Source organism: Haliotis rufescens, unplaced genomic scaffold, assembly GCF_023055435.1.
Source record: "Haliotis rufescens isolate VD_foot unplaced genomic scaffold, xgHalRufe1.0.p SCAF_3, whole genome shotgun sequence".
NCBI classification, from domain to species: domain Eukaryota; kingdom Metazoa; phylum Mollusca; class Gastropoda; order Lepetellida; family Haliotidae; genus Haliotis; species Haliotis rufescens.
In genome coordinates this window covers 4502328-4524261 of record NW_025964001.1, presented here as the reverse complement: position 1 = coordinate 4524261, position 21934 = coordinate 4502328, and the positions used below count along the sequence as shown (strand labels likewise).

Here is a 21934-nt window from a genome sequence, read left to right as displayed (position 1 = left end):
TACAATAGTTTGACCAAAAACAGTTGTATATATCAAAACAGACAAAAATGACGAGATTGATAAACATTCCAGGTGTAAGAATACATACTGTGGCATGACATGAATCAGGTGATCGTTTAATTTATGCACATAACTTGACACGCCTACACAGTCAGTAGCCAATCAACGGAGAGTAGGAACAAAACAATGTTCATTGGACCTGTCAATTAAGGCAAGAGGCAAAAAGAACTGCAACAGTCAGACTGTAACGAACCTGAAGAAATATGTCCTGGAGAAGGCGGCTGTTTCAAATAACATTGTCAGTTATCACCAGATTCAAACATTACTTCCCTGATTACGGTAAAAGACAGTAGTTAAAATGTTAGTCAGAAATGAAACCAGAAGACATGAAAGTTGAACCGAGGCGAGCAGGAAAAAAACAGGCGAGCGTTTGCACGTTTGCTGTTTCATTCATCCTCTGCCTTCAGTTTCAAAGGGTAATTTGGGCAATGAATATGCATGAAAGTTGCTAAATGTCCTGTGTATGATGACACACGTGAGCAGAAAGAGAATTCCCTCGACTGTAATATTGGGATTCCCCGACATTCCGCAGTAATAAAAGTAGTGCTCCTCGGTGGGCGTGGCTTAAAATTCATTTGGAAATGCAATAACACGTGAACAATTCAGCTAATCAGAATGCAAATTTCAATGAACACATCGAAAATTTAATTATATAATATTGAAATAATTGTATTGCATCAGAATATGAATCGTATTGCATCCATAGTATTGGGATATGTATCGTATCACAACACTGCCATATTGTTACACCTCTATAGAAAATGACAATTTTTCATGAGCTGTCAGTTTGTGGTTTTATAGTCAGTTGACATGAAAAGAGGTCATGGTAACCCAGTAAAATAAAGTATGTGATTGTGTGTCCTGGGTGATACTGTGATGTAATCCCCCAGCATGATGCCGGCCACAGAGAGGGAGTCAAGTCTCCCTCAGTGCATCCTGGAGGATAACAGTGAGCTATTAGGACAAACAGGGAACCTTGCAGGAGACTAACAGTGGGGCTGGCAGAAATCAAGAGCATTCTTTCAATCTTACAGATTGATATAATCCAGTTACTGAGATCATCTACTTACTGTTGTCCAGTTTATAAACTATTGTCCTGTTTATACCTGGGCGAGATAAAATTCTAAGTTAGAAAAAAAATCTGGATTGTCTGGTCCAGATTCATTTATTTACAGTCTCTGCGATATTGCTGGAATAATCCTGAGTATGGCGTTAAGCAACTCATGCACCAAACTGAACACAGTAAGGTTACGCTAATTCTCAGAAGCGAGTTTGCAGATTGTTTCGTTTTGACAAGATAGTTTGATAACTGGGACTAGTTCTCTGATAATTTCTACAAAATATGCTAGGTTTAAATGTAATGAGGTAGGCAGTGTGAAAACAGATGCAGTTAAAAAAGGCATTCAATATGTTAGAGGCGAACAGTCACATAGAACCAGTTGAGCACAAGTCCGATCCCTGTAGGACATCTTGCTATGAATTTACTGGTATGACTGAGACGATGGACATATATATAGGAGGCCAACAGTCACATAGAACCAGTTGAGCACAAGTCCGATCCCTGTAGGACATCTTGCTATGAATTTACTGGTATGACTGAGACGATGGACATATATATAGGAGGCCAACAGTCACATAGAACCAGTTGAGCACAAGTCCGGACCCTGTAGGACATCTTGCTATGAATTTACTGGTATGACTGAGATGATGGACATATTTATAGGAGGCCAACAGTCACATAGAACCAGTTGAGCACAAGTCCGATCCCTGTAGGACATCTTGCTATGAATTTACTGGTATGACTGAGACGATGCACATATATATAGGAGGCCAACAGTCACATAGAACCAGTTGAGCACAAGTCCGATCCCTGTAGGACATCTTGCTATGAATTTACTGGTATGACTGAGACTATAGGTCCGGACATGGCAACTATGTGGTAGGTTTGTTTGTTGTAAAGGGATCAATCTGAGACGGAGAATATTTCATGTGGTGACAAGTAGTTGTTCTCAAGTAGCGATAACGATGACAATGTTATGTGATCATAAGCCTTGTTCCGGCCCACTAGTCACATGACAAGTTTCGACAACTCGAGTATACACGCTCATGAAGTATGTTGTGTTATGACCCGAGTGGAATACGATCTAAGATCTCACTGATTGATTGGATTTATCTCAACGATGACAGGCTTCAGATTGCATACGCAGAATTGGTATTCTTCAGCTATATTTGTCCCAATGCTTAACAAGATTTAAGTACTTATTAATTAGATAATGGTACTGACAATGTGTAACCGTTGACCTTTGACGCATTGAGAGGCAGGAAGTGAAGACTCTTGGATGCTTTCTCCATATGCGTACAACAGTGTCGTGTGGCAGTGATAGTGTAAGCCACTAGTAAGACTGCCTAGGTAGGTAAGACCACCGCCTATATATCACTACCTTATAACACTGTTGGTATAAGGCTGTCTATTTATCTGTCTAAATAACATTGCCTATATATCACTGTATATATCTCTTCCTTCAATCACTGCCTTCAATCACTGTCTATTTATCACTGCCTCTATATAACTACCTATATAACAGTGCCTGTTTATCGGTCTATATGTATAACTGCCTTACATCCCTACCTATACAGTAAACTACGTTTATAATGAACACAGTTTTAACACACTGACGGATATAACAAACTATTTCTTGATCTCTTCCATTTGCTATATATATGTTGTACATATGCTTATAACGAACCACAGTTATAACGAATAATGATTAGATGTGACTCTGAGTTCATTTAACTGTGTGCGGTCGGGTAGCCTAGTGGTTAAAGCGTTCGCTTGTCACGCTGAAGACCCGGGTTCAATTCCGGACATGGGTACAATGTGTGAAGCCCATTTCTGGTGTCCCCCTCTGTGAAATTGCTGGAATGTTGCTAAAAGTGGCGTAAAACCATACTCACTCACTCACTCATTATAACCGTAGTTTACTGTATATCACTACCAACATATCAGTGCCATGAAGACCCGGGTCAGTGTTGGTCTACAGCAACCCGTGCTTGTTGTAAGAGGCTACTAATGGGATCAGGTAGTCAGGCTTGGTGGCTTGGTTGATGTATGTCATGATATGATATCGATGCTCATGATATCAATCACTGGATTGTCAGGCCCAAAGTTGATTATTTACAGTCTGCCGTCACAGCGATAGAAACTTCATAGTTTTAGTCATTTATAATGATAACATAAAACCCTTGAAACAGTTCAATTTCTACTAGTCCTTAGGATACCTAACTATTGGGCAGATTCTAACGCTGCTGTCATATCATATATATGATGGAATATTGTGTTAAACAACAAACAAACGTACATATCACTACCTATATATACTACTCAAAAGAAGTTAAGGATCACCTGATTCTTTCATATTACAATAGTTAATCTCTCATGCCATGACAGATTAACTTCTCCGTTATGAAAGAGTCGGGTGATCCTTAACTTCTTTTGAGTAGTATATACAACACTGTATAGCAGTATCCATAGTTCACTGACTGTAGAGTTTATATGATTGTTAAACTGTATATGGAGGGATATGGTATTATGAACGTATGTACCGGTATCATGTTGAAATTTGTGTAATATTGGAAGTTTGACTATGTGTGATCATGCTATTTAATACTCTCAAAGTGCATATTTGCCTCTGTAGAAGTCCTCAAATGCCGAAATTGCTTGAATTAGGAAGCTGAACTTTGGTCATGCATGTTTCTTCTCATCATCATGGCGACATGTTTTGTTCAATTCAATAGATTTCAGTGTTAGTTCTTGGTATTTATGATATTTGAAGATCAATTCCTACACTTTTGTTCAGTGTCTACATATCCAGGGGGGCGGTCGGGTAGCCTAGTTGTTAAAGTGTTCGCTTGTCACGCCGAAGACCCGGGTTCGATTCCCGACATGGGTACAATGTGTGAAGCCCATTTCTGGTGTACCCTGCCGTGATATTGCTGGAATATTGCTAAAAGCGGCTTAAAACCATACTCACTCACTCACTACATATCCAGGTGAGCTACAGTGCTATGGCACTATTTTTATTAACTTGAATCGTACAGTTGGTTATCTGAAAAATTTATCTTCCAAGGTAAAAGATGATATTTCCTCATAAAATTATGGGGTACATTTGATAACATGTGTAACTTGACATGTTGTATCAGTTACTATGTGCCTCAACCCTTTAGTGATGTGTTGATTCTCTTGTCTTGATCGTTAACGTGACGTATACATATGTCCATGACCTGGTCACAGCGAGTTGTTCTGTCGGTCATTGTGGTCGGCAGTGTTGGGAGCTGGTAGATTGTGTGACCAGCAGTTTACAATGTGGGAGTAATTGCTGCGTCGTGGTCATTAACATATTTGTGTCCTGAGTCAGACAGTCTTGTATCTCGGACTGGACTTTCAGGAACAAGCCAGTTGAAGTAGTTTGTACAGTTTATACTGACAATTTCCGCATGGGGTACCGATAGTCTCTCTAGGAAAACCAACCTAAAAAAATGCCAAACAGCTTTCAATTGTTCATGTTGAGAAGTTGTACTTAGGCACATAAAAAAGCAGCATTAGATATTGGCACTAGTCCTGTAGTCCCCCCCCAAAAAAAAACAACAACAACCCAAACTACCCAATACAGTAAACTACGGTTATAACGAACTCAAAGGGACCACTAATTTTAGTTTGTTATGACCGTAGTTCATTTTAAGCATATATACAGCATATATACAGCATATATACAACAAATACCCGGGACAACCCCCCCACCCCCCCAAAAGTATGTTATATCTGTCAGTTCATTATAAGTGTGTTTGTTATAAACATAGTCTACTGTAGTGAAGGTAGCATAAAGTAGCATAAGGACAAGTAGAAATAGGCCATTTTTAAGGGTTTTGCTATATGTTATTATTATAAGGACTAGTGGACGAATAATGTTATCTCTGTACAGTGTATGCCACATTAACACTTGAAGTTTCTGATTATGACTTGAACCAATACTATGCATGTTGACCTTTTGCTGGTTATTGATTTGACCATGTTGACAATATTGATGAGGTCAGAGGACATGTTACAATGAGTAGACTACGTATCTGCATGGATGCACGTGTAGATATGTTGTATGCAGAACTGATTACTTCAATGTTTAAGGCATAGTTCCTACGGATTTCGAATTTGAAACTTGGACAACAAATTCGGGTGAAAACATTATGGATTATAAGAATGTCATATGAATCAAGTTCTTAAAGGGCAATTCAAGTAAAAAAATGATTGCAATTTACATTTAGTAAATTTCCAAGAAAAATATTAATAATATTCGTAGAAAGTATTTAAATGTGAAATTGCTGAAATCACACGTTTCGTAATTGGCTTCCAAAACAAACCTATTTAGAGGGGTGCCCTAAAGCTACCGGTGCAGCGGTAACACTGTTTTCATTGCCTGATAGGTTTGCCACGTTTCTCTATCTTGTGATTCTCAGCCGTTATGCATATACTGTTTCTGCTTTTTCTGGTAATCCTACAAAAATAACAACATTGCATACATAGAGTGTGTAAACCACCTTTGATCAGCACAGATCTAAAGAGATGTCTGATCAGTTTGCAGTGGTGTGACACTCAAAATTTTAGTCTAACATTTCCATGTATTGAGTTGTGCTTCAGATTGAGAGGGAGCCCAGGTCAGGGACCCCGGAAAGAAGTGACCTGTCCTTTTCTGACCTCCATGATCCCAATGGCTTATTTATAGATTCACAGTCCTCCATTTTTACCTCCATTTTCACCCCACCCCACCAGTCTAAATTGTGTCCTTTCAGCTGAGGCTGGTGAAAGTCTCCTGATTGGGAGAGACAATGTTTGATGGGTATTGCACATAGGTAAAGATGTCCCGTGCTGTGCCTCGAGTCTGCACACTGGTTACCTGTATAATGTTCATTGTCTGTACACCTAACGATGCATGCAGTGGGTATTGATTAATTCTCATGCAGATTGCCTCGTTACTGCTCTATATATGGCAACAATGGCTAAATTTATACAATGTTACTACGATGCTCTGAGTTCAAATGAATATTGGGTGTATTTGTGTCAGTGTGAACCAGGGACAAGAGGTCGGACATTAAGATACCAGTCAATCACACCTTTCATGTTGACACAACACAGAAAATAGGCCATCCCTCTACGTTAAAGTTGCTTTGGAGATAATGTCATATTAAAGCCAGTTCCATTGAAGCAGGTGCTTGTAATTACCATGACAACCCACAGAGAGTTTGGCATGGCATGGTTCCGTCATGGATGACTGGAAGTGAGAGTTATTTTGTTACTTTTATGTCTATATGAAAAAGGATACTGGATTAGTTTAGTGTCATGGAAACCTGTGAAAATCGGGGTAGAATTGGTCTTCAGCAACCCGTGTTTGCTGTAAAAGGATACTGGATTAGTTTAGTGTCATGGAAACCTGTGAAAATCGGGGTAGAATTGGTCTTCAGCAACCCGTGTTTGCTGTAAAAGGATACTGGATTAGTTTAGTGTCATGGAAACCTGTGAAAATCGGGGTAGAATTGGTCTTCAGCAACCTGTGTTTGCTGTAAAAGGATACTGGATTAGTTTAGTGTCATGGAAACCTGTGAAAATCGGGGTAGAATTGGTCTTCAGCAACCCATGTTTGCTGTAAAAGGATACTGGATTAGTTAAGTGTCATGGAAACCTGTGAAAATCGGGGTAAAATCGGTCTTCAGCAACCCATGCTTGCTGTAAAAGGTCAATCCTACAAAAATAACTTTGCATACATTGTTGAGTGTGTAAAACGACAATTAACAATTAATCGGTAAAATGAGTTTAAATACAACATCCTGTTTGGGTAAGGAAACACCAGCTGCCCTCGCCCCTATTCCACACAGGGATTAATCCAGCTGAAGGCATCACTGTCTCTATAACACTTCCTATATGCCATTGCCTAACAATACTATCTATATATCACTACCTACATGACGATGTCTGTCGTAAGAGGCGACTAACGGGATCGGGTGGTCAGGCTCCCTGACTTGGTTTATGCATGTCATCGTACCCCAATTGTGTTGCTCATGATGTCAATTACTGGATTGTCTGGTCCAGGCTTGATTATTTACAGACCGCCGTCATATAGCTGGAATATTGCTGAGTGCGGCGTTAAACAACAAACCAACAACAACACAAAAGGTGGCACAGTATTAAGATGGGGGATGTTCAGGCTGATACGATACGTATCCAGAAACTACTGCGAGATACGATTTGTATCCTGATACAGTACTTTTATTTCTTTAGTTGATATTCTTTCTTTTTGCATGTGAACCACAACCCTGAATCATTTATTTTTTAAATTAAGAGATGGGATATTGTTGGAAAAAAAGCATGTGAGGGCACTGTGAATGTTGGGCTATTTACAGCCAACAGGAAAATACTAGAGAATCTGCATCAGCTGTCAACAGTTTCAGTTATTATTCATGTGTATTGTGGACCTTGTATCAGGATACAATACTGTATCAACCACTCGATACACCACAACTGAAAAGATTTCCTGGACCCTGAAATAGAAATTTTGTCCATATCAGTGTTTAAAATATAACATGAAAGTCATGGGGGCCTTGCTATAACACTGATGTGTCTAATTTTATATACTGCACCAGCGAATCTCAATGTTGCCTCTTAATTGTGAACATTGCTTATTTACAACCACAGTCCTTGAGATAGTCCTCCACCATGACCATGGAATATATTTAATTATGAAAAAAAATAAATCTAGAAATGCATACAAAAGCAAGTCTAGCCAGCTCTAGGTAGCTCTGTTCCGCAAATCGGCACAGGGAATTTAAAAAAAAAAATTGAGTCAAGAAGGAGATTGTGTAATATAAGATTTCAGAGACTAAATGTAAGTCTATCCTTTGAGAGTTCAGAGGATTTGATTTCGGCCTAATATAGAGGGATGAGTCCTGATGTAAAGAGCAGATTGAGCCAAATTGTGGAGGCCTTGAAATGTTTGGCATTATTTAGAAGTTAAAGGATTACAAACTAGAGGAAATTATGGATAACAATTTCTTTGTTTACTGTAATGGTGATGTTTTGGTATAGATCCTTGTACCGTTGTCTTGCTTGACAAGAGTATAAGGTTCTATACAGAAACGTCGCCTTTACAGTAAATAAAAAAATTGTTGTCCATAATTTTTTTCTACTTTGTGGAGGCCATGTTTAGAACACCGAACTGAAGTACATATATTATCAGCTACATTATTCAAACCGCATCGAGAAAAAAACAAATGGGAACGTTGTTTTGAATACATTATCGTACATTGACTGTATAACCTTGGCTAATCTGGACAGGTGTGCATTGATTAATCATGTTGTAAACGTATGGGGTAGGTAGACAGATAGATACACAGGTAGTTAACGAGGGCTACCTGCAAACTGTCATGGACCCCAGGGATGTTGGTTGAAGAGGGTGGGGTCAGGGACTGCCTGGGGCAAGGATTAAATCTGTTCTACTCTGTGTAAAGAGAAATGCGAAAGGTATTTACAGATGGTAATTTGTGATCAAAGTGAAGTAGTGAATGTGTTGATACACCTGTCTGACTTCCCGGACAATATTGACAGGTGTGATGTCCAGGTGAGATAACGAGGTCAACAGACAGGAGGGGGACACAGCTATCCATAATGCTATTAACAGGTACATTGTATTATCACATCAAAGCACTGTTCTTGTTTCAGTTGCGAAATGGGATGTGTGAGTGAGGTTTTACTCTTTAGTAATATTACTGGGAAGACTTGAAATGGCTTCACATATTATTCAGCCCTCAATTTTGCAACAAATTTGGAAGCTTAGCGATCTAAATTTCTATTTTGCGATCAGTATTTTCATGTTAGTCGCCAACTCGAGTATTGCATCTAAACTAATTTTGATTTTAAAATTGACAACGTGATCAAAACAACAGTACGAAAAATATAACGGTAAACAAACACTTATCATAAGACAAGCTCCACACATTGATCGAAGGAAGCACTTATAGGTTATTTGTGACAGCGTAAGTAATGTTATGAGTTCATAAGGATGTAGGAAGTTTATATTCGCGTATGTGCTGTACCGATCTTCCAGAAAGGTTAGTGAAAAGCATGGCGGCCGGTCAACATGGAAAGTTTTTCCTCTGTTTGTCAAGCATCAAAAGATAATGATCGGATGTTATAATTGTGCCTGTGACACGAAGTGAAAACCAAGATTTAGCCGAAGAAAGGTCTCGAGATTCGTCTGCTTCAGAATGTACGACATCGTCGGCTAACTCAACTGATCAAGGAGAGCGCGTAGTAACAAAACAGACGGTAAATCTAACATGTCTAACAAACCAAACAAAGCCAAGTCACTGTCACAAGACAATACAAATTCAAACAAGACTTGCTGAAGAATGTATTGTTAAAATATGATGCAGGAGAAGATCTAATGACTTGCTCATACTGTTCTACATATCCCATGTTTGCTGGGAACACAGACTTTGTGTCTGGGACGTCACACTTTAAGAAGGAGACAGTTGTGGAGCATTCAAAGAGCGGAAAACACAACGCTGCAGCGACATTTGTCTAAATAAAGAATCTGGTAATAAACCTGTGGTTCAAGGTTTTCAGAAACAGGAATGTATCACATCTGAGCTTGTTACAAAGGACTTGATGATCAAAATGAATACTGCATATACATTTGCCATGGAGGAACTGCCATTTACAAAATTTAGAACATTATATTGCTTCTTCCAAAAACGAATGGCCTTGATGTGTCATATGACTATGCCACAGAGGTAAATGTCCAAAGTTTGTTGGGACGTTTGCATCGGAGATGAAGGCCAGTGTTGAAAATGAAATTAAAAAATGTCACCACTATTCAGTCATGGTTGAGAATGCCATCAAGGAGACAGAAGCTGTCATCGTTAGAATTGTAAAGGGAAAAAAGACAGTGAATAGACTCTTGGGTCTTGCACAGCTCAATGACGCCCATGCGGATGGAATTCTAGAAGCTGTTTCAAACCAGTTTTTGAAAGTGAAGCAAGAAAATTTTCAAGAGAAAGTAGTTTCTTTTTGCGTAGATGGAGCGGCTGTAAATCATGCCGAAAAATGAGGGGTCAAGGCCAATTATCAATGTCCATAGATCATTGTAATCGGGTGTTTACCTCATAGGTAAAGTCTGACTAAAAAAGTTTGAAAGTAATTAATTATAATCTGAAACATTTATGAAAAAATTAAAATTTGTACTCAGTTTAATTCTCAAGTAACAGAAATTTGTACAGACTTTCAAAGTAATTAGTTACATCTAAGACTAAGTGTAAATAATAAGTCTGACTTTTGGCATCAGAAGACAAATTGAATCAGCCTCAATTATGATGATTATTCAATTTCTTTAAATATCCTGCTATTATTTATATAAAATTAATTGCCTCAATAAGCATTTATGCTATTTATTTTATGGAAATAAAAGTCCACACCTTGCAAAAGCATTGAGTATTTTGCTCAGACCTAAGACTAATGCCAGTGTTAGTGGTCAGTATGGTGTGCTTACTGATCATGCAGAACGTCTCTCAGAAACAAGTGAACATGCTGAAGTCGCAGGCAGGACTAAGTTTGTGCTCAACCGCTTACAAACATTCAAATGTGCCACATTTTGCCACTTCCTGCTCGATTTGTTGACTACCATTCAAAGCTCAGCCTTCACCTGCAGAATGAGAGAACAATTCTTCCAAGTACCTCTGTCCAGAATCTTGAAGTTTGTGTTCAGCCTGAGGGACATTTGGACACATTCCTGGAAATGGCAGGGTGTCCTTCTAAAGAAGACTGAAGATGAGCCTGAGAAGGATTTAAACACCATGCCACTGAATGTCTGTCTGTACAGACATCAAATGTGCAGCCAGAAAGACAGCTGAGGGTCCGTCTGATCGGTTCAGAGTTCTGCAAGGAGGCGCACACTGGAGTAAAATTACTGATGGCACTGCCAAAGCCGTGTCCTGCTTTACGATCTCCCACCAGGACACATGGCCTGACAGCTCATCAGACCTTTCATCATATTGGGAGGATAAAGTCCAGTATCTACCTGACTGGTTCAAGAGTCGACTGTCAAGGTTGGTGTTCTTGTTTTAGTTTGTTTGATTAAAATTGTAAAATGTGCTGTGTCTGTCTGGCCATGTGTTAATGTTTGATATCTTTAAACTTTAAAAAGTCAGTTAAGCTATTAAATAATAATATATGTAGCTTTGCATTATTTAATATTTTAATTTAAGTCCCTGGTAAGTTACGAAATGATTGTGATAGATTTAACACAGTACTACAAGTAATCTCATTCTGATACTGTAAGCAAAATGATGATGATGATGATGATGATGATGATGATGATGATATTTTACAGAAATTGATGTAATCTGTGTGCCACCACCCACCAGAGGAAGCTCTTCCAACAGCTGGTCAGCACAGAGTTTCAAGATAAGAGCAACACAGGTCTCTCTGCAGTTCTCCTTCCCAGGGAGCCGTACAAGACAGTCTTCAAGGTGAACTTCTTAGTCATTGAGTGACAATCCCTAAATAAAAAACATAAAAGTTGAATTGACAAGTATTGTTTATTGAACTAATAACTTCAAAATGAGTTAATCTTGAATTTTTTATTTTTTTTCAGGATCTCCTTCATCTCGAGGAAATCATGCTTGTTATACCAGTAACTGCTGTAAGCTGTGAACGTGTGTTTTCTGGACAGAAGAGGATTAATTCAGATTCCAGATCCTCACTTGGTGTAGATACCCTGGAGGACCCAGTCAGGTTGTCTGTGACAACCTGTGTTGAGGTGGATGAGGTCTTGGACACGCCCTAGACATCCTCTCTACAAGCAGGGGCCAGCAGAAGTTGATAACTCTACTATCATGATGTTGTGCAGTTACTCTAGTTCCTGTTGTTGTTCGGAAGATGCAGTGTTTGATCCAGACAATTTGACTTATTCAAAGTGTCTGGACTAGTGGGCTACTTTGGCTTTGATACAGAATTTCATTTCATCACTACTTAATCTGAAATAGTACCAAGTTGATATGAATGTATCAATAAAATTGTGTATGTTCCCGCAAACGTTTGTGTTGTTTGGTGAAGTGTGACTTCATTTCATTTACAGATTGTAAAGTTGGCTCCCTGCATAGTTTCTTGGTTCCTTAATATACTGTTTTGCTCCCTGGAAAAAAAATTAACATTTAGGTCTGATATTGGAAAATGAACCAAGATACGAGCCAAGGTGATGTTATTACTAGGCTGCTCTGATGCTCCAGATTATTGAGTGGAATCCATCTGACATTCATCTGGATCTGAAATCAATTTTTAGGATGAAATGTAGTTTGATAGTGGTGTGATACATATTGTGATACTGTTTTTATCACCCTGGTTTGATAACTAGGGGATATAGCGACCAGCATGTCCGTCCTGTCCTCTGTCCTTTTTCCACTTCTGGAGCGGAACTCCTAAATCGTTGAATATTTCTTGATGAAACTTGCTGTGCAGATCAGTCTAGTGGTGAACTGGTGCCTTTTGATAATTTGGGATATTGTATTGATATTGAACAGCATTTTTTCTTTTTCATTGAACTGAAGATATCCAATGGCAATGAACCAAAAGTGGGGTATAAGTAGCCAAACTCCATTTCCTCCAAAATTGCTCCAGACCGAAGGGATATGTCATCTCCTGATGACTCCTGTTTAGTACTGTGCTTAATGCAATTACTGGAAACTATGGACATGATGGAGGCGTTTCACTTTTGCAATAATATTGCATCTCTGGTACAACTGTTACAATAGTATTCTGATTGATGACAAGTTCCTCTTCTTTTCTGCGACAGTCGTCCCACGCTAAAACGCCCTTAACTGTAGATTTCTTGGGAATATTAGACATATTTCCAAGTCCTCGATTCAACAAAAGATTGTTTGAGAAGTTGTTGGGGAGCTATTATTGTTTGATATTGATGTATGAGAATTTTCTGAATGGATACCCATGTGGCTCATCAAGTAGGTATATTTTTGGAAAATGGAATTTTTGACAGTATATCTTACATTTTAAGACATCTATCAAGAGTGTAGTGGGGTATGGATTTAAATTATTGATATTTTAACTTGTTAGCAATGTATTGCCATCAGGATGTAGACATTTGCGTTACATTGATAACTGGGTCTATCCCAATACCTCTAAATCCAATCAAGATATTCAAATGGATAATATTGGTTGCAACAGCTGTCAACGCTATGTTCACATGATGTATTGATGATTCAGTATACAATACCCTACTGTGAGTACTGATAAGTCATATATTATGTCATGATTTTTAAGAGATGGATATGTTTGTCCTAGTTTGTTTGTTGGTTGCTTGGTTAATGCTATACTCAGCAATATTCCAGCTATATGACGGTGGCCTGTAAATAATCAAATCTTGACCAGACAATCCAGTGATTGATCTCATGAGCATTGATATATGCAACTGACATGCATCAAAGTCAGCAAGCTGATCCTGCTAGTCTCTTCTTACGACAAGCACAGGCTGCTAAAGACCAATTCTAACCCGGATCTTCATGGGCCTCCTCCTAGGTATACACAACTCTATAATTAAATGGACTAATTAAGCAAGACGTGGCAGTTGATTTTAATCACAAGGGGGATATATGTAAGTGATTACTGAACATGGACCTCACACCTGGGAATGTTGTTCAAACATACCGACTTCTGTTTTTCTCGGACGGAAAGTTGGAGAACAGATTAGGAGATACAGAAACGTTTCTGATTTATTGAAAATTTGAAATCTAGTCTTGAAATTCACTTGGTTATATCCGGGATGTGCCACTCAGGGACTCAGTTCCAGCCATCTAAATGTGAAATTACAAGTACACATGAATCAGTCTGTGACCACAGCTAATATCTTCTAAATCTAGCTGGGAACATTTGTTTGTTGTTTAACACCACAACAGCAATATTCAGGGATAGAAATTAGCACTAGCCTGCTCGTTCAGACCAGTTGGGATTATGGTAAAGGTACCTAAAGGCAAGTAGAATTTTAAACCTTTTGGAGGTGATGCTATATTTTATCTCCATTTGGGCTTGTATACTTTCTTGGTTAATTTCTATCCCTCATATTCCAGCTATATCCTGGACTTTATATTAAACCCACTACTTTTTTTTTACCTTGATACCGTGATATGCATAAAAAACCCATATCACAAATTACTTAGCAGGCCGATGAAATTTATGAAAATATTCAACCATTTTCACGCACAGCTGTGTGCTGAAAAGCCATAAACACAGCATCTAATGATATTTAGCCTGCACTCAGTGAACCAGATTTGGATGAATGCTGGGTATTGTTCATTATTCATTGTCTGTTGTTTAATGGCAACTGAAAGTGAAATTCTGTTGGATGTCAGTCCGAAATTACGATCTTCCTTTTTCTGAGGATTTAAACATCAAGTAAATATCTGATGTCATGCTCTCATATGGTTGGCCGAACACATTCTTTTTAGTTGTAGTTTTAAAGTTTCCACTTTGGGCCCAAAACTTAATTTACCTCCTGTTACAAAGATACAGAAATTCTGTTAGAGACAATTCAATTTGATGTCAAATGTTTTCTTTTTTTGACCAGCCTTCAGTGGCAGTGGGGTAACTAAGTCATAAAGTGTTAAACTATTTGGCAATTTAGCATGGACTATAGAACTGGTGCCAGTTTCTGACATGGACATATCTAGATCTGTGTGGAGGCTGATAGTTGGGTCCTCGTCTGCAGCGATGTCCGTAAAAGATCCCAAATTGGAATTAACCATATCCCAACTAAACTGTTATAGTTATAACAAAACATTAATGCTTATTATAACATTGTTTCATTAAAAATGCAATGTGTAAGTTCAATGTGAAAATACCTCTGTATTAAAGAAAATTGGAACTTAATTGTTTTCCCAATTTTTCCAAAGTTGCCTGCCAAGGACAGTTTAGAATCCTAAATACATTCCTGGAGTTAGTGAACAACATTGTGTTCAATACATTGTCTTTTTCTATGAGACAGGTGCTGACAGATGTCATCATATAGGGCCAATCAAGAGGGAAATGGAAGCTTGTAGATACAAGTTATTATGTCCAGTTATCTCACCTTTGCCAAGGGTGATAATTGCTATATTTCCTTCTCAGTCACGAGACATGAGACTTTCCCTGCATGTGTATAGGCAGGGAGGTGCTGACCTAATCAAGCTCACTTGCGATATTGTAATCATATTGATCAAACAGGCAGTTTTCTTCCGTGTGGTCTGTCCTCATCGGCAGCTGTCAACTTTCCTCATGTATGTGTAGGACAGGTACTTTGTTAGTCAAGTTTGTTTGTTTGTTTGTTGTTTAACGTCACACCCAGTAATATTTTAGCTATGGGATGGTGGTCTGTAAGTAATCCAGTGATTGACATCATGAACATCGATCTATTCAATTTGGAATGAATGAGTTAATATTGTTTTGCGCCGCATCACTTTTCAAGCTATTCGTGGTACGCAATTGGGATACGATGACATGCATCAAGCAAGTCACACGACCCCGTTTGTAACCTATTATGACTAGCATAGTAGCCTCTTACAACAAGCATAGGTGTGTCAGTGATGTTACCAGGTGCAAAGGTGTTACGGGTCATTAACATCGCCAACTTTTGTTAGGGTTTAAGGTTTCACATTTCCTTCTTGAAATTTTGTTTTGTGCGAAAACAGGAAAGTTTGTGAGAAATTATTTTAATTTTTTTTAATTATTACCTAATTAGTTTTCTTTATGTTGAAGTTGTTTTGAATTGTCTCAGTTAAGTTGGCATTTGGGGTATTTCAGGGGCAGAATACCATACATGTTGTAAGTGATGACTTAAATGTGGATTAGGTTTTTTCAACCGCTAGGTTTCCTGTAAAAGATCAGTCAAATCACACAGTTTCACTCAAATGATGGGGACACAGATGGGAGAGTTGTCTAAGGTGATGCAATTTGCTGTGCAGAGTTGCGTCCCATGGGCAAGCCAGAAACTTATGGCTGTGGGTTCAAATCCTGGTCCACCCAGATTATGTTTCAGATTTGTCAGTATTTTGTTTTTCATGAGTTTCACCAAAGTGGTAAACGTCTGAGACCTCCATCACTGCAGGCTTTCCTCCCACATCAAGCTGACACGCCGTGATATAACTGGAACATTTAACTCAACTCCCTCCCTCCCTCCCTCCCTCCCTCCCTCACTCACTCACTCACTCACTCACTCACTCACTCTGATGATACACAGACTACACTAATGTGTGATTCTTTCTATTCAGGTTGGGGTGATATCAACACCAAGTGATTTTTGGAGACTGTAACATGACTGTCAGTGTTGCAAGATGTTTGACATTCTGTGCAACATGACTGTCAGTGTTGCAAGATGTTTGACGTTCTGTTACAGTGTTATTGATGTCTGTTGTTTTGTTGCAGTGTGTCCCTGGAGTGAGTGACCCCTGTGGCGGAGTTGCCGCCGCCACCGCTGCTGCAGACCCCCCGAGTCGCCGCCGCCAATGCAGGGCGTGGATCTCCTGGTGGGCGTGGCTCTGATGGAGGAGGACAGACCGGTGCTACCCGGCGTCAACATCCGCGCCGCAACGCCGGAACGTCTCATCCAGCTCTGCGTTGAAGTCTTCTGTAAGTCACTGATTTTCGTAGACAATGGCATTAGAACACTTTCAGGATATTGTCAATATTCTTCCATACAATATCATCACTAAATATGAAAAACATTTGAACATTCTTCTAAGTCATCTAAGGCGCTGCGATTCGCTGTGCAGAGTTGCGTCCCTTAGGCACGCCAGACACCTATGATTGTGAGTTTGAATCCCGGTTCGCCCCGATTATGTTTCTAGGTTTGTCAGCACCATACCCGTGCTCGTGGGTTTCACCAAAGTGGTAAACGTCTGAGACCTGCATCACTTCAGGCTTTCCTCCCACATTAAGCTGACACACCGCGATATAACTGGAATACTGTTAAAAGCGGCGTTTAACCCAACCCAACTCACTCACTCACTCACTAAAATGTTGCTTTCCTGTTATTTTATTAATATGATAATTTCAGCAGCAGTTATCAATTATTTTATTTAACAATTGATGATATTGATAACTCCTTTAACACACACATGAAATTATGAATAATAATACTTCATCATGCTCATTTTTAAAACTTATTGCAATGCTGTATGTGTTGTGTTGCAATGTTAACACATGGCAACTTTAGGCATTTTACAGACTAGATATTCATGTAGAGGCTATGAGTGTAGCAGCAATCCTGTTTTTCCTGCTGCATTGTGGCCTTTGAATTAAGTAAAATATCTCACAATACTATTAATATTTTTCTCAAATATAACACTATTATTCGTTAATCTGTGTTATTAAAGTTAGACCCCCTTTGCGATAAGATCGCTTTGTAACAAGGGCCAACTCCAGATCCAGATCAACTATACACAGCTACATTATGACAATGAGCCTTGACTGTGTGCCTTCCGTGTTTCATATCTAGAGAATAATAATATGTCACTATCAGAATATGAAAGAGGAAGTAGGAGCTCTTATCTGTAGCAAGCTGTGGCAATGTTACCTAGCACAGACAGTGATGTAAATAAGGATGTGTTTACTATGGTGCAGTCCAGTGTGTTGTTTGAGGCTTTGTGTGTGGTGATAGTGAGTGAATGTGCGATTCCTGGAGAGTTGGGTTGTTGTCTGAAGTGGGTGGGGGGTGGCAAGGGGTGTTGTGTGATGGGGGTTGGGTGGCATGGGGTGTTGTGTGATTGGGGTGGGGAGGCATGGGGTGTTGTGTGATGGGGGTTGGGTGGCATGGGGTGTTGTGTGATTGGGGTGGGGAGGCATGGGGTGTTGTGTGATGGGGGTTGGGTGGCAAGGGGTGTTGTGTGATGGGGGTTGGGTGGCATGGGGTGTTGTCTGAAGTTGGTGGGGGGTGGCAAGGGGTGTTGTGTGATGGGGGTTGGGTGGCATGGGGTGTTGTCTGAAGTGGGTGGGGGGTGGCAAGGGGTGTTGTGTGATGGGGGTTGGGTGGCATGGGGTGTTGTCTGAAGTGGGTGGGGGGTGGCAAGGGGTGTAGTGTGATGGGGGTTGGGTGGCATGGGTTGTTGTGTGATGGGGGTTGGGTGGCATGGGGTGTTGTGTGATTGAGGTGGGGAGGCATGGGTTGTTGTGTGATTGGGGTGGGGAGGCAAGGGGTGATGTTTGAAGGGGTTGGGTGGCAAGGGGTGTTTGAAGGGGTTGGGTGGCAAGGGCTGTTGTTTGAGGAGGTGGGGTGGTGAGGGGGGTTGTGTGAGGGGGGTTGGGTGGCAAGGGCTGTTGTTTGAGGAGTTGGGGTTGCAAGGGGTGTTTGAAAGGGTAGGGTGGCAAGGGGTGTTGTCTGAAGTGGGTGGGGGGTGGCAAGGGGTGTAGTGTGATGGGGGTTGGGTGGCATGGGTTGTTGTGTGATGGGGGTTGGGTGGCATGGGGTGTTGTGTGATTGAGGTGGGGAGGCATGGGTTGTTGTGTAATTGGGGTGGGGAGGCAAGGGGTGATGTTTGAAGGGGTTGGGTGGCAAGGGGTGTTTGAAGGGGTTGGGTGGCAAGGGCTGTTGTTTGAGGAGGTGGGGTGGTGAGGGGGGTTGTGTGAGGGGGGTTGGGTGGCAAGGGCTGTTGTTTGAGGAGTTGGGGTTGCAAGGGGTGTTTGAAAGGGTAGGGTGGCAAGGGGTGTTGTGTGATGGTGGTGGGCTAGGGTGGCAAGGGGTGTTGTGTGATGGTGGTGGGCTGTGGTGGCAAGGGGTGTTGTGTGATAGGGGTGTGGTGGCAAGGGGTGCTGTGTGATAGGGGTGTGGTGGCAAGGGGTGCTGTGTGATAGGGTGTCTCCAATCTTGTGGTTTGTGTTGCAGGTGAGGCGGGCCCGTGTGAGCGGCAGGAGGAGTATGCTCGGGTCTTCTACCTCATGCACCAATGGTTCATGAAGTCCGAAGATCTTGCTCAGGCCTTCATAGATCTGTATCCTTCATCAAAGCTCTAATCCAATAATAATAGCCAAATCGTGCAGAGAAGATTTCCAAGAAAATTACTTGGGAAATGAGTGAGCGAGTGAGTATGGTTTTAGGCCGCTTTTAGCAATATTCCAGCAACATTATGGCGGGGGAGACCAGAAATGGGTTTCACACATTGTACCCATGTCAGGATTCGAACCTGGGTCTTCAGCGTGACAAGCAAACACTTTAACACCTAGGCTACCCGACCGCCCCTCTTGGGAAAAGATGGAACGGGAACAGTTATTTTGATAAGTAGACCATCACAGTAATATTTTACATTGTTCATGCCAATGGTGGACATTTGATCACAGGGGACAGTCGGGTAGTCTCGTAGTTAAAGTGTTTGCTCATCATGCTGAGGACCCGGTTCGATTGCCATCTTGGGTACATTGTGTGAAGCCCATTTCTGGTGCCCCCCAGCGTGATATTGCTGAAATATTGCTAAAAGCGGTGTAAAACAATACTCACTCACTCACTCACTCACTCACTCACTCACTCACTCACTCACTCACTCACTCACTTATTTGATCACAGAACTAGTGTGAACTCATTAAAGACTGGAATATTGCTAAAAGCGGCAAAAAAACATACTCACTCACTCATGAAAGGTATGTTCACAGATCACCTTAGTCTTCAGTGATTAAAGTAAGACTGTTCAGTTTGACATACAGGAATGATTTTTAAATCTTTTTTGAGTCAATTCTTGTCAGATTGAGAAACTGCTTGTGCACCATAAAATATTATTAACATTTATATGATTGGTGGTAATGTGCAGTGTGTTACTCACTCGGCTGGCCAACAGTAGAGGTATCACAACCTCTCTCCATCTGCACATATATCATCCACCACATTTTGTATTCTAGATCGTTACTTAAAACAATAGGGATAGATTTTGATCAAAGTTGGTAAGTGGACAGTCCCTTTTGAAAACCAGGGCAAGGTCGGATTGGTCAGATATGATGGATTGAATGTCAGTTCAGTTTCTAGACAGGTTATATGTGCATGTACACGAGTCAAGGTCAATAATGAGCCAAATAGGTCAAAAGTAATGGGCAGTTTGATAATGTTCGTAAGACCCGAGAGATCTTGTCAGCCTTAGAAATTTATTTTGCTTTTTAGAACTGGTCCAGGAGAACTAGTGTAAACCTTATTTTACTGGTCCAAATTTTGTTGCTTGTCATACTTAAATAGGTTTTCTATGTTTACATTTTCTGTCAGATTACATAAATCCCAATCCAGTTCCAATTTGTAGCGAAATTGAAGCATTGAGAAGTGGTTGAAAATTATTGCCCTCAAATGCTTCAAGTCAATGAAGACTAGCACTATTGGATTTTTGCATATCCCAAACACAATTTAGTAGTCTCTGGCTAGGAGACAAGTATGAATTTTAAAGGCTGTTAGTAATTAGGTGTAAGAGAAAGATGCGTTTAAATGAGGTGAAGGTGTAAGATGTAGAAATATTACATATAGTTTGTGCATTATAATGAGGTAAAACTGCAAGATGCATTAAGTGGAGTAGCGCAGTTCACTCAGCAGGCAGATATGAACCAGGTGCACCCAGTCACATTCGCTCATGGAGTGTTTTCTGTGTCAACTATAAAAAGAACCACTTTTATCAGACATGTAATAATGCAGTGAATATGCCTGAATTGATAATGAAGTAGAACAATGAATTATTAACTCCACACTTTTGTTACAATCTTTACATATCAATATCAAATATTAATTCTGTAGATAATGTGTTAATGTATGTTTCGTATGGTAATGACTAAATATAGCCTTTTATTGATCTCCGTGTCATGGTTGATAACACTGTATATATGCCTGTGTGGTATTATGTTGATGCTCAGGTCGATAACATTGTTTATGACCATATGGTTCAAGAGTTTATCAAGTCCATGCAAAGCGAAAGTGCAACAAGGATTGCAGTGCCCATCACGATTGTTAGCCGAATACCAACATCATCGTTGCTGTCATGTGAAATGGCACTGGTCTGTCATTGTTGACGTCATGTGAAATGGCACTGGTCTACCATTGTTGACGTCATGTGAAATGGCGCTGTTCTACCATCGTTGATGTCATATGAAATGACACTGGTCTATCATTGTTGAAGTCATGTGTAGTGGCGCTGGTCTATCATTGTTGATGTCATGTTAATGCGGCCTGTTTTTCATTGTTGATGTCATGTGAACACTGTTAGCTTCAAAACATGGTCTGCCATCCTTGATGTCATGTTACAGAGTGAGGGGGCACGGATGGCCCAGTCGTCTAAGGCGCCGCGATTCGCTGTGCAGAGTTGCGTCCCTTGGGCACGCCAGAAACCTATGATTGTGGGTTCGAATCCCGGTTCGCCCCGATTATGTTTCTAGGTTTGTCAGCACCATACCCGTGCTCGTGCGTTTCACCTAAGTGGTAAACGTCTGAGACTTGCATCACTTCGGGCTTTCCTCCCACATTAAACTGACACGCCGCGATATAACTGGAATACTGTTAAAAGCGGCGTCAAACCAAACTCACTCACTCAGTGTTACAGAGTGACATGCTAAATTATAAACTATGATTTTAAATCTTCAAATTAACCTTTTTAGAAAATAGAAGGTTTTCAAATTTTTCATCCCTTGAATATTTTCTCATTTTGTACATGTTTCACCTGTATAAATAAAAGCATATCTTCATATACACAATGAGTTAGAGGTAACAAGGGACATAACAATGGTCTTACTTCACATCTTTCAAACTTTGTTTAGTGACATCAGTATGACACACATGCT

General features: G+C 40.2%; 2 protein-coding genes across 7 annotated transcripts in view; both read left to right on the top strand.

Annotated features, from left to right (window-relative positions):
• LOC124131840 (ras guanyl-releasing protein 3-like) overlaps nt 1-21934 on the top strand; it is a 94555-nt gene that overhangs the window by 32625 nt on the left and 39996 nt on the right. For all 6 annotated transcript variants that reach the window (XR_006860723.2, XM_046495332.2, XM_046495336.2 and 3 more), the window contains 2 exons: nt 16568-16771; nt 19023-19128. Coding sequence is in view for 5 of the 6 variants with exons in the window: in XM_046495332.2 (XP_046351288.1) it covers nt 16648-16771; nt 19023-19128 (230 nt within the window). In the remaining variant the exon portion in view is untranslated. The remainder of the gene's footprint in view (nt 1-16567; nt 16772-19022; nt 19129-21934) is intronic.
• Nucleotides 10405-12251, top strand: LOC124131842. Its single transcript, XM_046495337.2, has 3 exons — nt 10405-11205; nt 11490-11628; nt 11754-12251. Exons 1-3 carry the CDS (start codon nt 11070-11072, stop codon nt 11794-11796), a joined length of 318 nt encoding a protein of 105 aa, XP_046351293.1. The 5' UTR covers nt 10405-11069; the 3' UTR covers nt 11797-12251.